The sequence below is a fragment of the Narcine bancroftii genome, chromosome 13 (genome assembly GCF_036971445.1).
Source record: "Narcine bancroftii isolate sNarBan1 chromosome 13, sNarBan1.hap1, whole genome shotgun sequence".
Lineage (NCBI taxonomy): Eukaryota > Metazoa > Chordata > Chondrichthyes > Torpediniformes > Narcinidae > Narcine > Narcine bancroftii.
In genome coordinates this window covers 15169345-15184931 of record NC_091481.1, presented here as the reverse complement: position 1 = coordinate 15184931, position 15587 = coordinate 15169345, and the positions used below count along the sequence as shown (strand labels likewise).

The 15587-nt window shown below is 37.1% G+C and overlaps 1 protein-coding gene across 1 annotated transcript in view; it reads left to right on the top strand.

Annotated features, from left to right (window-relative positions):
* Positions 1-15587, top strand: part of kmt2e (lysine (K)-specific methyltransferase 2E) — a 120762-nt gene that overhangs the window by 30951 nt on the left and 74224 nt on the right. Inside the window, 2 exon segments of the mRNA XM_069908245.1 lie at positions 12793-12907; positions 15331-15560. Coding sequence (XP_069764346.1) covers positions 12793-12907; positions 15331-15560 — 345 coding nt within the window.

The following is a 15587-nucleotide window of genomic DNA, read 5'->3' as shown; positions in this document are numbered from 1 at the left end:
AGCATTTTTGCAGAGGTTCCCTTGATTAAACAGTGACAATAAATTTTGATTCTTTATTTTTGTTCTGGTTAACTTCCATTGTTTTATTAGGTGTTGAGTGTTCTGTTCTTTGCAACCTCAATAAAGTAACATAGTACTGTCAGTAAGTTTCAACTCATTTGTAAAAATGAATGCCACAGAGATATTTTGAAATTAAAAACAAGAATAAATTGCAGAATTTCTACTAAACTTTGTACTGTACTTGCAGCAGAGTGAGTTGCCTCAACGACTATCGCCCAAAAGCACTAACATCTGAGATGAAATGCTTTGAGAGGTTGATCATGGCCAGAATTCATATGTACCTAAGCAAAGGACTGAACTCACTGCAATTCACCTATCATCATAATCGCTCCACAGCAGACACAACATCAATAGCTCTCCACTTGGTTCTGGACCACCTCAAAACAGCAACTCATAACAGCTGCTCTTCATCGATTACAACTCGGCCTTCAACAGCTGGTCAACAAGCTACAAGCCCTGGGCCTCTGCACTCCCTTCTGCAACTGGATCCTTGACTTCCCTGTCAGAAGACCGCAGTTGGTATGAATTGGAGGCACTGTCTCCTCACTGACGATCAACACAGGGTGTGTGTTTAGCCTACTTCTCTACTCACTCTACACCCTTGACTGTGGCAATTCCATTGCTGTCTACAAATTTGCTGATGAAACCATGGTTGTTGGCAATGAGGAAGCAGACTGGAGGGAGGTAGATCTGCGAGTTGAATCGTGTCATATCAACAACCTTGCACTCAGTATTACTAAACCAAGTAGATGATTGTGGACTTCAGGAGAAAATCAAGAGAACATGACCCAGACCTCATCGAGGGATCAGTAGTGGAGAGGGTCAAGAACTTCAAATTCTTGGGTGTCATCATCTCTGTGGATTTGTCCTGGAGCCTCCATGTTGATGCAATCTTGAAGAAGGATTGCCAGCGGCTAGGCTTTGTGAGGTGTTTGAGGAGATTCGGTGTGTAACTGAATTCTCTTGAAAATATTTACAGGTGTATTGTGGAGAGCATTCTGACTGGTTGCATCACTGTCTGGTATGGAGGTGCCAAAGCTCAGGACAAGAAAAAACTCTAGAGGGCTGTTAACTTGGGCAGTGACATCACAGGCATCTGTCTTAACTCCATCGAGGACATCCTCAAGAGAAAGCAGCCTCTATTCTCAAGGATCCCCACCACACCCAGGCCATGGCCTTTTCACTTGCTATCAGATTCCTGAATGAACCATTAACCATATACTTGGACTTTTTGTTGCACTATCTCTATTTATTATGTCAGGTGGTTTATATAAATGTTTTGCATTATGATGCTGTCGCAATGCAACGAATTTCGTGACATGTTCATGACAATAAAGCCTGATTCTGTTTCTTCTGACTCTACTAAAGTTGTACTATCAATAAAGATGTTATGCAAATATCAATGGTAAAAATGACAATGTTAGATTCTTAGAAGCATTTTTGCAGAGGTTCCCTTGATTAAACAGTGAACCAGACAGACAGTCCTTTTGTTCAGGGTTGAAAGATTTCACCCAGAATGCCAAAGGGCCACTAATTAGGTTGAGCATATCTGGTTTGAATGGGAGCAAATTTGTTGAGTTCTCAATCTTGTTCACTGTCCATGATTGCTGTGTGATTATATGCTTAAGGTTAATCTTGCTACTTCTTCCTAAGGATCACACAAAACCAAAAGCTACCTTTGGCCCATTCATTGCTTCTGTGGAATGGTGCTTTAGTAGGAAGTCAGTTGCTCAGAATAAGATTGAACCTGACAGCTCGTGATTAAAATTTCTCTGGAAGACATGGTTAGCATAGCAGTGAGCACATTATTACAGTGACTCGGGTTTGAATTTGGCGCTGTCTGTAAGGTGTTTGCCTATTCTCCATGTGACCTGCATGGCTTTTGCACCAGTGCTCCGCTTACTTCCCACTCTCCAAACCGTATGGTGTTGTAGGTTAATTGGGTGTAATTGGGCAGCATGGGTTTAAATTGCCAGAATCACCTTTAACCATATTGAAAATAAATCTTTTCAAATTTAAACTGAAGGTTAACTGTGCACCTCCCCCTTTTTATTTTGGCACCTGCCTGCTTTTTGCTTATCCCTTGACAAAGGGCTCAGGTCCAAAAGGTTGATTGTATCCCTTTGCTTCAAATAGACGCTGTGTGATTTGCTGAATTTTTCAAGGCTTTTCTGTATTGTACAGAAGCAAAGGAATTAGATTCAGGCAATGTCAAAAAATTGAACTGCAGAAAATGTGTATGTTGGATCAATAAAGTTTCCTGTCCCTGTTCCTTTAAAACAAAGAACAATTATTCTATGAACTTGAAATATCTGTGGTTGATCAATTTATCTTATAGTTATGACGCTTTTTCTCTGTTCTCATTTGTTTTTGATCCACCTCTTCCTTTTCAGCTCATGACCATCTCTCTTTCTTGCTCACTGTGCTAAAACCACTTCCCTTTTTCTCCAGGCTTCATTTATTTTCCTTTTTTTAATGTTGAAGCTGCAAAAATAATAGCGCCATCCAATAGCAGTGTTTGACAAAAAAACACTGTTGGCCATCTTATTTTGTTTTCTCAGTTAAATATGGTTTTAAATGCTTGCTAAACAATAAATTAATAATTTAAAATTGCTGCTGATAAAGCCTGATCTTTGTTCTCTGATTTCTCTCTGACATCTAAGCTTATTTCTCCATGTCATCTGCAAAAATTTGTACCACAAAAATAGAACTTCTGCTGGATTTCAATCAGTGCCTTTCTAACCAGAAAAACAAGAAGTTGAACACTTGTTCAGTGACTGTGATCCGGATAACACAACTAGCACAGTATTCACATACCAAACGTGACAGAAATCTGGTGTATGTTAAATGACATATCTTAAATGGTGAGATCATCGGAGTGTGTTGCAATTCAGCCTACCAATAATAAGGCTTATTATAGTGGAGTCATTGCTTTTATTCTTTGATCATTGTTTGATCAATCAACTGAGAATTGATCAGTTAACCAGTCACCTGTAATCCTGCTGTCTTGATTAAGATAAGACACCAAGAGGATGAAGTCAAACTTAAGTAGAATGAAAAATGACTCTGAATTGTGTAGTGCCTGCTAAACCTCAGAGTTATCATGCATATTTGAGAGCACATTTGCGAGGCAAAACAGTTAATTTTCACTCTGAACTCTTCTCCAGCAAAGGAACGAGAAGCTGCTGTAGAAATGGAGAGAAATGATTTAAGAGGGAAGTTGGAAGAGAGCTAAAATAAATTAGAGACACAAGATTTATTGTCACATATTGGAAAACTACAGTAGGCGAAACAACATAAAAATAGTGGGCCTGAAAGAGGGCAAAGAAGGGTCAGATATGAAGGAATTTATAAAATGATGGATCCCGAGGGTGCTGGGAATGACAGATTAACATGAAATGGAAATTGAAAGGGTGCATAGAGCGCTAGTACCGAAACCGCCACCACATCAAAAACCGAGATCCATATTGGTAAAATTTCTAAGATATACGACAAGAGAAAACATACTGGAGCAGGCAAGAAAGAAGTTTAGAGAAGACAATAAGCCGTTGGAATATAAGGGACAAAAAATATTTTCTTACCCGGACATAAGCTTCGAACTTTTAAAGAAAATGAAGGAATTCAACACAGTGAAAACAATCTTATGAAAGAAAGGGTATAACTTTATATTAAGACATCCAGCAGTACTCAAAGTTTATTCCTGGGGAACGGAATAGACTGTTCTTGGACCCAAAGAAAGCCCAAGAATTTGCTGAACATTTGCAGGACAGGAGAAGAGAGGAGGAGTGACAAGAAGGATGACCGGCAAGAAAATATACAAAAATATGTAAAAATATAAAGTAAAGATAATGTATATATAAAGATGGATAAGAGAAGGGGAAGAAAGGAAAAAAGAGAGAGAGCTTTGTTATAAGTATAGAAAAATAGTGTTCTCGGGGGGGGGCTGGGGGTGGGAGAATAATGGTCACTGTGATATCGGTTGACGCTTGTGAGTAAGTTCGCAAACCAAATGGAAAGGGGAGTTGTGGTTGCCGTCAAGGGACAAGGGGCAATCCAAGGAGGGGAGGTTCATTTGGGGTTAAAGGCTTATTGCTTGTGGGGATTATTGGGGTACTTCATGTCTTAAGTGCGTTGTCATATATTGAGATTAAAAAGGAAAACTTAAAAAACAGTAATGGAAAAACCATTGGAGGTGGTGAAGAGGCGGAAAAGAAGTGAAAATAAAGATATAAGTTGGCCATGTTGGACTATGTGACTATTAACATTAACGGAATATATAACCAAGTTTAAGTATCCCATTGGAAAAAAAATCACATATAATTTAAAAGACAAAATTACAATGTTTGAAAAAGCCTGGGAACCATATATGGAACATAACAGAAAGAGCAGGCCTCGGACCATCACCACCTAAAATGATAAGAAGATAAACACGATCAGATTTAATCTGAATAAGTAGATGATACGTCTTTTTTGTTTGTATTCCTTTTGTATAAAGATAATGTTTTATTGTATTTTATATGTTCAATATTTACTGTTTTTGGAGGGGGGTGGGAAGGGAGGAAAAAGAAAATGTCACTGTGAATATTTAAAGAGATGCATCTGTAAATATATTGGTTGAAATGGTTCATAGTGCGATAAATAAAGAATTACAAAAAAAAACTCTTCTCCAGCAACAGGCTAAATTATCTTTTTACTAATAGTGGAACCAATTTTATGAAAAGAATAATCGGTCCTTAATATTATATCAATGTTTGGAAATTTCCCTCCTGCATTTGTAGTAAGTATATTCTTACCAAGGAGTGTAATGATGAAATAGCTGTTATGCATCAGATTGTGTAATCTTTCTTTTGGGCGGAATGATTTAATTTTGTAAAGGATGTTAACAGTCATGTCGATGATCACAACGACGTTACTGTGTTCCTGGGTAATTCGGTTTATGCAGAGCATGTGCTGCAATAATTTCCTTCCATGTGGGTTGATTGCTTGACTGTAGATAATGTATTAATTTTCGAGCAACTCAACTTAATTCTTCATGTTCTTTGGACTAAGTAAGATATTTATATTATATATTTTAATGGGGAGTTTTTAAAAATAACTTGGTATTTGCTTAAATGGTAATATTTTGTTTTAAAACTAACATTTGTAAAACAGCATGTGAGATAATGAAGGAATGTATTGCAGTAAAGACTTTTTGTGGCAGATATATTTTAGCATGAATTATAGGATATAGAATAAAATTCAATTTGATCATCCACATTAGGAATTAATTTAATCAGATTATCTTTATTTTTTTTAGTTACCTTTTATCTGTTGTTTTGTAAAGTGTTGAGTCTTCTGTTCTTTGTAACAATGGGTCTCTAAAAGGACAAAAAAATTGCTGTCAATAAGTTTCAACCCATTTATAGAAATGAATACCACAAAGTGATCTTTTGCAAACAGTAACAAGAATAAATTGCAGAATTTCCTCTAAAATGTGTACATACTAAAGTTGTGCTGTTGAGTTGTACTAAAGATGTATTGTAGTTATATTGAATTGTATGGTACAAATTATAATATTAGATTCTCAGAAAGATGGTTGTAGAGGTTCCTTTGATTGTGCCACAAATTATTGAACCTAGCAAACAGTACTTTTTGTTCTGAGTTGATAAATTTTAGCCAGAAGAGGAGTGAGGTCATAGGTAGGTTCAGCATTTTTGGTTTGGGGAGAAACAAATTTGTTGACTTCCCATTTTTGTCCAGTGTCCATGATTCTAATGTGAAATACACTTAAGGTTAATCTTGATACCTGTACTCAAGGTTCACATAAAAACGATAGCTATTTAGATGAGATGGCAAAAGCTCAATCATGGCTTCTGTGAAAAGATATTTCAACAGGAAGTCAGTGGTTCAGAAGGAGATTGGAGCTGACAGGCAATGATTAAAATTTCCCTTAAACTGAGTGTTTAATTTCATACAATTTTGTAAACGGTGGTATATTTAACTAAATGCTTTGATGGATATCATTCATTTACAAAATAAAATATCTGGATTAAAGTTGAAAACCTTTAGTAAGATATGTAGATTTGTCATCCATGCAGAATACAGGAAAATAGACTTTTGTTGATAAGCGATTCTTCTACCACCATCTCATTTTTGATCCCAGTCGAAGTACCATCAATTTTTATGTCGGTGACCAGTTTAGATGAAAATATTTTGTTGTTAATGTTAACAATGGATTTGATGCACATGATTCCTTTAAAATAATTTGTACAGTATTGTTCTGGATGAGATAAAGACTTATTTTAAACAGTTCACATTTGATTACACTTGCCAAGGTGAATTTGTTCCATAAGACATAGGAGCTATTCAGCCCATCGAGTGCCCTGTCGATTAATAATTTTCCCTAACCTGATGTCAGGTTAATCGATCGATAACCAGTCTATAACGATGAAGGCCTCAAGCCCAAAATGTCAGTTATGTAACTTTATCTTTGCTATATAAAGGACCTGCTGAGTTTCTCCAGCTTTGTGTTTTTACGATAATTTCCTTTCTGCTGTCTCCCTCCTTTCTTGTATAGTTGGATGACATTTGCAATTTTCCAGTCCTCCAGGACCATACCAGATTCCTGATTAATGATTCCTGAAAGATCATTACCATAACCACAGTCTCCACAATCTTTACTGTTATTTCTTTCAGAACACAAGGTTGCAGTCCATCTGGTTCAAAACGTAGACCATTCAGCTTTCTGAGCACCATCTCCTTTGAAATAGTAACAAGACTCACTTCTCTTCCCTGATACCCTTAGACATCTCACACACTGCTAATATCTTCTATAGTAAGGCATGGTTGTGACATTTTTTCATTTTAATATTTCCTCTTTCATGGTATGTATTTATCCTGCTCCTTCCTCATTTCTTGCAGGAACTCCATCCATTGCTGGTTTGCCTTCTCTACTCGTGCCCCTTCCAGTCCACTTTGGTCAGTTCCTCTCTCATGCTACTGCAATTCCCTTTACTCCACTTCAGTTCTGACTTTAGTTTCTTCTTGTTAAATTTCAAATTGAACTCAATCATGTTGTGATCACTGCCCCCTAATGGTTCCTTTACCCTAAATTCTCTAATCACCTATAGTTCCCACTTCAGTTACACCTGATCCCCTAATGGGCTCGTCAACATGCTGCTCAAAATATCAATTTCTTAGGCATTCTACAAATTTTCTCTCTTGAGATCCAGGTCCCAACCTGGTTTTCCCAATCTACTTGCATGTTAAAATCCCTCTTGACTGCCATAGGATTGTTCTTCTGACACACCTTTTCTGTTTGCTGCTGTAATTTGTTGACCGCATCCTGGCTGCTGTTTGGAGGACTGCATATAACTACCAACAGTGTCTTTTCACTCTTGACATTTCTTAATAATGATTTTATGTCTTCTGATTCAATACTTGCCAATCTGTTCCTATACTACAAGGTCATCCACTTGATTTTTTTTATGCTGTGTGTATTTAAATGCAAACCCTTTATCCCTCTGTTTGTTACTTTATTTTGACTCTGTGTCCCTGTTGCATTGCAACTCATCCCAATGACTGCAATTTTGTCCTATCTGCCTGGCTTTCCACATAAACACCCTACGAGCTGTCTCTACTTGTGCACCAACTGCTTATTCCTCTGTCTGTTCACTTTAGTTCTTGGCCCCCTGCAAATCAAGTTGAAACTCTTCCTACCCCACTCCCCCAACAACATTAGCAAACCTCCCTGGCAGGATATTGCTTCCCTTCCAGTTTATGTGCAACCTGTCCCACTTTTACAGGTCACCCCTTCCCCAGAAAAGGTTCCAAAGATCCAAGAATTTGAAACCTTACCCCTTACAACATCTCTTCAGCTGCTCATTTGTCTGCATTATCTTCCTGTTCTATTCTTAATTCAAGCAAAAACTCAAAAAAATCTCTGGTAACTCCACACAGTTTTATTTGTATGGCTAATGTGAGGTGAACTAAGATAACCAATAAGGCTTTGAAGTTCCAATCATCAAGGCAACTTTTTGGCCTCTCATGGTACAAACCATTATGGAAAAGAAATGCATGGCTTTGTTCATGTTTAACTTTTTTATTGATGCCAATTAACATTAAATGCATCAGCATTATATTTACAAGTCTAGTTGCAGCTAATTTTTCAGGGAACATCACCTTGTTATGTTGGGATCTGGTGTTCAGTGGCAAAGCCATCATTCATTGCCCATTTGTGATTGCCCTTGAGAAGCAGATGAACTGCTTTTCAATGCTGCAGTGCTTCTGCTGAGATATTCCAACAGGGAGGTCCCAGGATTTAAACCCAGCAATGGTGAAGTAGCAGCATGGATGTTCCATGTTATAAGCTGGAACATTATAGCAGCTAGGGGACCTGCAGATGATGGTGATTTTATGCACTTGTTCTTCTTGGTGATAGAGGTTGTGGGTTTGATAGGTGCTGGAGGAGTAAATGTAAAGCATTTTGTAAGCTAGCACACTGCAGCCATTGTGCAGTACTACAAGAAGCATTTCCAAATTTATTGGTGGTTGTGAATTCAGCCACAAAGGGTCAAAGATTTGAATTTTCTCCTTTGTTATTTTTGTCTTGTTTATTTTAACTCCTTTAATACACATTGTTCATCTCAATATTAGTTACACAAATAAAATTGTGTGGATTTACCAGAAATTATTTTTTTAAATATTTTTTTATTTTTCACACTATGAACCATATCAACCAAAATATGTACAAACGCTTCTTATTAAATTTACACAGTGGTCTTTTTTCCCCCCCTTTCCCTCCATCCCCTATACCCACTCCCCTCCAAAACCCATAAATATTCAACATATACGATACAATAAAGCCATATCTTCACACAAAGGAAAATAAACAAGAAAAATGCGTCATCTATTTATTACACACTCAATTTAGTCATTTTGTCTTCTTATCATTTTCATTCTCATTTTAGGAGATGGAGGTCTTAGGCAAGCACTCTCTCTGATATGTTCCATGTATGGTTCCCAAATTTGTTCGAACATTGTGAATTTATTTTTTAAATGATATGTTATTTTTTCCAATGGAATACATATATTCATTTCCATGTACCATTGCTGTATACTCATGCTCTCTTCCATTTTCCAAGTTGACATACATTTTTTTGTTATCGCTAAGGCTATCATCTTTCCCCTCGTTTTCAGTTTGATACAACTGTTCATAAAATTCCTTAAAATTTTCATTAATCTCTGTCGGATTATATGTAATTTGTTTGTCCTTTTTCCTTGATGCCAGTATCATTCTTTTAGCTTGTTCTGTTTTAAGTTGCCAGGCTAATATTTTGTTTTTTTTCTCCCAGTTAGTAATACTTTTGCTTTGTTTTCATTATGTTCTTCTCCACCCTGTACGTTTGTAATGTTTCGTATTTAATTTTTTTGTCCATCAATTCTCTCCTTTTCGTTATATCATCCCTTTTTACTAATTCCTTTTCTGTACTTACTATCTCCCTTTCCAACTGCTCTATTTCCCGATTGTAATCCTTTTTCATCTTAGTCACGTAACCTATTATCTGCCCTCTAAAGAAGGCTTTCATTGTGTCCCATAATATAAATTTGTCTTTCACTGATCCTGTGTTTATTTCAAAATATGTTTTAATTTGATATTCAATAAACTCCCTAAATTCCTGTCTTTTAAGTAGCATGGAGTTTAACCTCCATCTATATGTTCTTGGTGGGATGTTCTCCAGTTCTATTGTTAATAACAGGGGTGAATGATCTGATAGTAGTCTAGCTTTATACTCAGTTTTCCTAACTCTCCCTTGAATATGGGCTGACAACAAAAATATTTCAATCCTTGAGTAAGTTTTGAGCCTACTCGAATAATATGAAAATTCATTCTCTCTTGGGTGTTGCCTCCTCCATATATCCATAAGTTTCATTTCCTGCATTGATTTAACCATAAATTTAGCTATTCTTTTTACTTGTCTTTTGTCCAGTTTTTATCCAACATTGGGTCCAAATTAAGGTTAAAATCCCCTCCTATCAATATATTTTCTTTTGCGCCTGCAATCTTCAAAAAAATATCCTGCATAAACTTTTGATCCTCCTCGTTGGTCACATATATATTGAGCAAATTCCAAAATTCTGAGTATATCTGACACTTTATCATTGCATACTCCCTACTGGATCTATTATTTCCTCCTCTATTTTGATTGGTACATTTTTGTTAAGTAGTATGGCTACACCTCTAGCTTTTGAATTATAGGATGCTGTTGTTATGTGTCCTACCCAATCTCTCTTTAGTTTGTTATGTTCCGCTTCAGTTAGATGCGTTTCCTGCTCAAATGCTATATCTATTTTTTCCATCTTCAATAAATTTAGTAGCCTCTTCCTTTTAATTTGGTTATGTATACCATTAATGTTTATAGTCATGTAGTTCAACGTGGCTATCTTGTATCTTGTTTACACCTCTTCGCCACCTCCATACCCCTTTTCCCCATTTTCATCTCTTAGTTTTCTCTTATTACACTTAATGTACGACAACACATTTAAAACATAAAGTACCCCTGCAGTTCCCACATCCACTATTACCTTATCCCCAAAAATTTTCCCCCTCTCTGAGTTGCCCCATATCCCTTGCCGGACAAGGGATCTTGTTTGCAGTGTCAACTGATTTTGCAGTGACGGTTATTCCTCCTTTACCCAGCCCTCTCCAGAAAACACTTTTTTTAAAACACATAAAAGCAAAGGTCTCTCTCTTCTTCCCCCCACCCCCCTTACTCCCTTCTCTTTTCCCTCTTTAGTTCTTTACAGATTCATTGTTTTTACATCTTTATATATACTTTATCGCCGTTCTTCATTCTTGTTGTATCTATTCATCTCTTCTCCTGTCTTGCAAACATTCTGCAAATTCTTGTGCTTTCTCTGGATCCGAGAACAGTCTGTTTTGCTCCCTGGGTATAAATTAAGCACGGCTGGATGTCTTAACATGAATTTATAACCTTTTTTCCATAAAATCGATTTCGTTGTATTAAACTCCTTCCTCCTCTTTATGCTACTTATGTCTGGGTAAAAAAATATTTTTTAACCCTTGTATTCCAATGGTTTATTATCTTCTCTAACTTTATTCCTTGCCCGTTCCAGTATATTTTCTCTTGTCGTGTATCTCAAAAATTTTATTAAGATGGATCTTGGGTTTTAATGTACCTGTGGTTTTGGAGCTAATGCTCTGTGTGCCATTTCTATTTCCATTTATTCCTGCATTTGTCGTTCCCAGGATCTTCGGGATCCATTGTTTTATAAATTCCTTCATGTTTGTGCCTTCTTCACCCTCCTTCAGGCCCACTATTTTTATGTTGTTCCACCTACTATAATTTTCCGACATATCAATTTTCTGAGATAACAACTCTTGTGTCTCTTTAATTTTTTTGTCACTTTCTTCCAATTTTTCTCTTAAGTCATTTACTTCCATTTTTACAGCTGTTTCCTGCTCTTCCTCATTCTCTACTCTTTTCCCTATTTCTGTCATTACCAGTTCTAACCCTTGCATTTTGTCTTCTGTTCTTTTCATTTTCCCTTTTAATTACATTAAACTCTAATGACAACCATTCTTTTCGTGATCTCATTTGTTCTTCAAAAAAGACTTTATCTATATTCTGTTCATCAGTTTTACCTTTTATTTCTCTTTGTCCATCAGTTTTATCTTCTATTTCTCTGTGAAGATCTTGGTCGTCTTCTTCCTCTTCTTCTGTGTCTGTACCTGTGTTTGTGTCTTCTCTTCTTTGTGTCCGTGTCCCTTCTGTTTTTCCTGATGAGCTGCTTGTATCTCTTTGTCGGACCTCTTCTTACTGGGCCTCTTTTTGCTGGTCCTTCCCTCCTGGGCTGCTCATCTGTTGTGCTTCCTGACGTTGGTCTTGTTGGTCATCCCTCCGTCTATCTACCACATCTGTTTCATTGCTCCCTCTTCTGCTGTCTTCCTCGTCCTCCAGCTGAGAGCTCTGGTGTCTGGCATCCCTCAGCTGTTTGCGCTGTGACAGCCCGCTCCTCTGCTGAGCCCCCCTCCCACCAGTGTCCTCTTTCTCCTTTGATTGTGCATTGTGCACTTTTGTTTGGCTCTGAGAGCCATTTTTGTAGTCCACCAGCTGGTGAGTCACGACTCCACAGGGCAGGCACTGACCTCAAGGGTCGGGTGCTCCTCGCCACCACAGCGCCTTATTCCTTCTTGTATGTAAGGTTTTCTTCTTTCTTCTCCGGTGACTTTGTGATTTCATTTTTTCCGGTTGTTCTTACTTTCTCCTTCTTGGAAGTCATCTTCTTTCTCTTCTCTGTCTCTTTATCTTCTAATTCTTTTATTTTTGTTATGCTTTGCTTTTTCCTAACTTTTTTCCTATTTTCTTGGAGAGGGCTGGTTTTCCCGACCGGCCATTACTCTATCACGTGACTCCTCACCAGAAATTATTTTTGAGGAACTTTTGCTTGAATGAAGACTAGAACAGGAAGATAATGCAGACAAATGAGCAGCTGAAAACTTAATTTTTTTAACCAAGAATTTCAAGATCTGCGCCTATCCTTGTGTGCCTTGACAAATATTTTTTGATAATGCCCACAAAGCTCTTTGGGACATTTTGTCTCTGACTATACCTTTTTAAAATTATAAAATATGACATGTAAGTATAGTTATTTACAGTTGAATGAATTATGTGTCTTGTAATAAAATCAAAACATAACAAGTATTTCAGTGCATTTTCTTTTACTTTCCAGGCCAGAATCTGTAGAAGCGAGCCCTGTGGTGATAGAAAAATCTAACAGCTATCCGCACCAATTATATACCAGCAGTTCTCATCATTCGCACAGCTACATTGGTTTGCCATATGCAGTAAGTTTTGGAATTCATATAATAACTATGTTTCTACTTGGATATTTTAATTTTTGATTCAAAACATAATATTGTTTTTTTTTAATCCATCTAGCTTCTTGATCATCTCAAAAATGTTATGGTTTGGTCTGTAAAGCATTAATTGTCCATCCCTTGTCACCCTTGAGAGGTGTTAGTGATGGTATTAAGCTGTCATTTCAAACTGCAGTTCCACTGATATACATCAGAGTGATGTTTTGAGTAGAATTCTATGAGTTGATGGAAGTAGAAACTATATTTTTGCAAGAAAGCATGGGATGTGATTTGGAGGGGAATCTGCAGGTGGTGGTGTTTCCATCATGATTTGGAGGGGAATCTGCTGGTGGTGGTGTTTCCATCGTGATTCGGAGGGGACGTGATTTGGAGGGGAATCTGCAGGTGGTGGTGTTTCCATCTCTTCCCTTTTGAAGAAAATAACTAAAATGCATTTGTTGATGGTACGGGCTGCAGCCATGAAACGTAAATGGTGAGGGAATAAATGCCAGCAATGAGAGAGTCTGCTGTCAAATGAACTGTTTTAACCTTGATGAAGTTGAGTTTCTGAAATATTGTGGGAGATGTACTTGTCCAAGAAGTTGGAGATATTCTACCACCTTACTAACATGCAGCTGAGACTTTATGAAGGAAATCAAAAGGCACGTCAACATCCACAAGGCAACTAGCCCCCGAATCAGTCGTGTAGCCAGGTGTTTATTTGAATGGTTCAGGATGTGAACACTAGAAGAATATGACATTGATAATCCCACTGAATGTCAGGAGTACATGATTACACTTTCTCTTGTTAGAGCCACTTCATACCATGGCTAAATGTAACCTAGATAATATGCAGGAATGAGCTGCTGGTTTTGAATGATTGCAGATAGAATTGAACATGGTGTAATCATCAATGAACATTCCCTCCTTATAGATAGATAATGAGAAAAAAATAGTGATGATTGAAAATACTTCAAACCACTTTAGGAAACATTCGTTGATGAGTTGTACACCACTTCAGACCACTAACACTCTGCTTAATAAATTAATGATTTTTATTTTTAGTTTTTGATGTACAGTTGATTTTGATGATAAATCTCTGCTAGGGTCTTGGCAGTGCACAAAAGCACTCGAGAAATTCAGCAGGTCATGCAGCATCCATGGAAAGCAATAGACAGTCAACATTTAGGGCCTGAATCCTCCTTCATTTTGAGTTGATTTTCCTTGTTTTTGTGAATTGTTACTGAATAATTACATTTTATTTTTTGTTTAATTATTTTCGTTCCTTTTGAAGGATAGACTGGTCTATTCAAAAGTTAACATTCTCTTATCTTCAAGTGATGTTGTTATCATGCAAAATCAAATGCAACTGAGCATTATAGCGCAATTTTTAATTGGTGTACATTATAGGCATTTGAAAGTAAGTATAGTTGCCTGAGGCTAGGGGCCATTAAGTTTGAAGTTTTAAGTTGCACCAGGCTCTTTGTTCAATCATTATTGTAAACACTAGAATTTCCCCTTAAAAAGTTAAATGTGATATTTTAAATACTCTGCTGTATCAGTTATTTTCACGTTCATAATTAATTGAGAAGCATTAAGAGGAAAAATATACATTGGACCCTTTTACTCTGCCCTTATAAAAACCCAACATTTAACCACTTTACTTACCTTTGTGATTGTAACAAACACGGGATGGGGGGTCATTTTCATCCCAGTAATTGCTCAATAAGGTAGGTAGTATCAGAACCAACACATTTCATATCAGCTCCTGTGTAAAAGGCTTACCCGCCTTCCCAGGACACTGACATGGCTTTTCTTGAATCAGTGTGAACGACCCGAACTGGCTTCAAACACAGCTTGTTCACATGCCAATTAAATGGGATTGCTGTGTAAAAGGGGTAATTGTTATGTCGTGACACTTTTCTTCATCTGGCAAAATCAGATAATGACAGTTATGATCCTGAATTTCATGATTATCTCATGTACCCCACCCATCTTGTCAGTTTTTCTTCAGTCGTGTATTAGTTCTATTCAGCTTTTCCATCTTAAAAAAGCGATGACTTGTGTAGTAGATATGGTGGTAGTGCCTTATTTTTAATCTACATTCATTTATCAATGAAATAATTTTATTGCCTGATGATTTATATTATTTCACAATAATTAACGATATCCGAACCTAACACGGTTGATTATTTAATGCTTGAAATAATGCACGTGTGGTTAAAAACTAGCTGTTCTTTTGGTGCATTCAAGGAATATAGAAAGTGCTGAACAAAGTATTTAGTTGTTTTTACAAGTGTTTGATGGTAACCTAACATTCTTCATCACTTACCTAATTTCATAATTTATCAATCTAATATAACAAATAAAATTAGAATTGGGTTCCTTGAAATTTTTTTTTTCAATTGTAGGACCATAACTATGGTGCTCGTCCTCCACCCACGCCCCCTGCATCCCCTCCTCCAGCAGTTGGGATAGGAAAAAATGAAGTGAGCATATTCACCACTGCTAATTTTGATGAGACCTCGAGTGCCACCACAATCAGCACTTCTGAGGATGGAAGTTACGGGACAGATGTTACCAGATGCATCTGTGGGTTCACCCATGATGACGGATACATGATCTGTTGTGACAAATGCAGGTAGGATTGCAAAATATTCACTTTTTG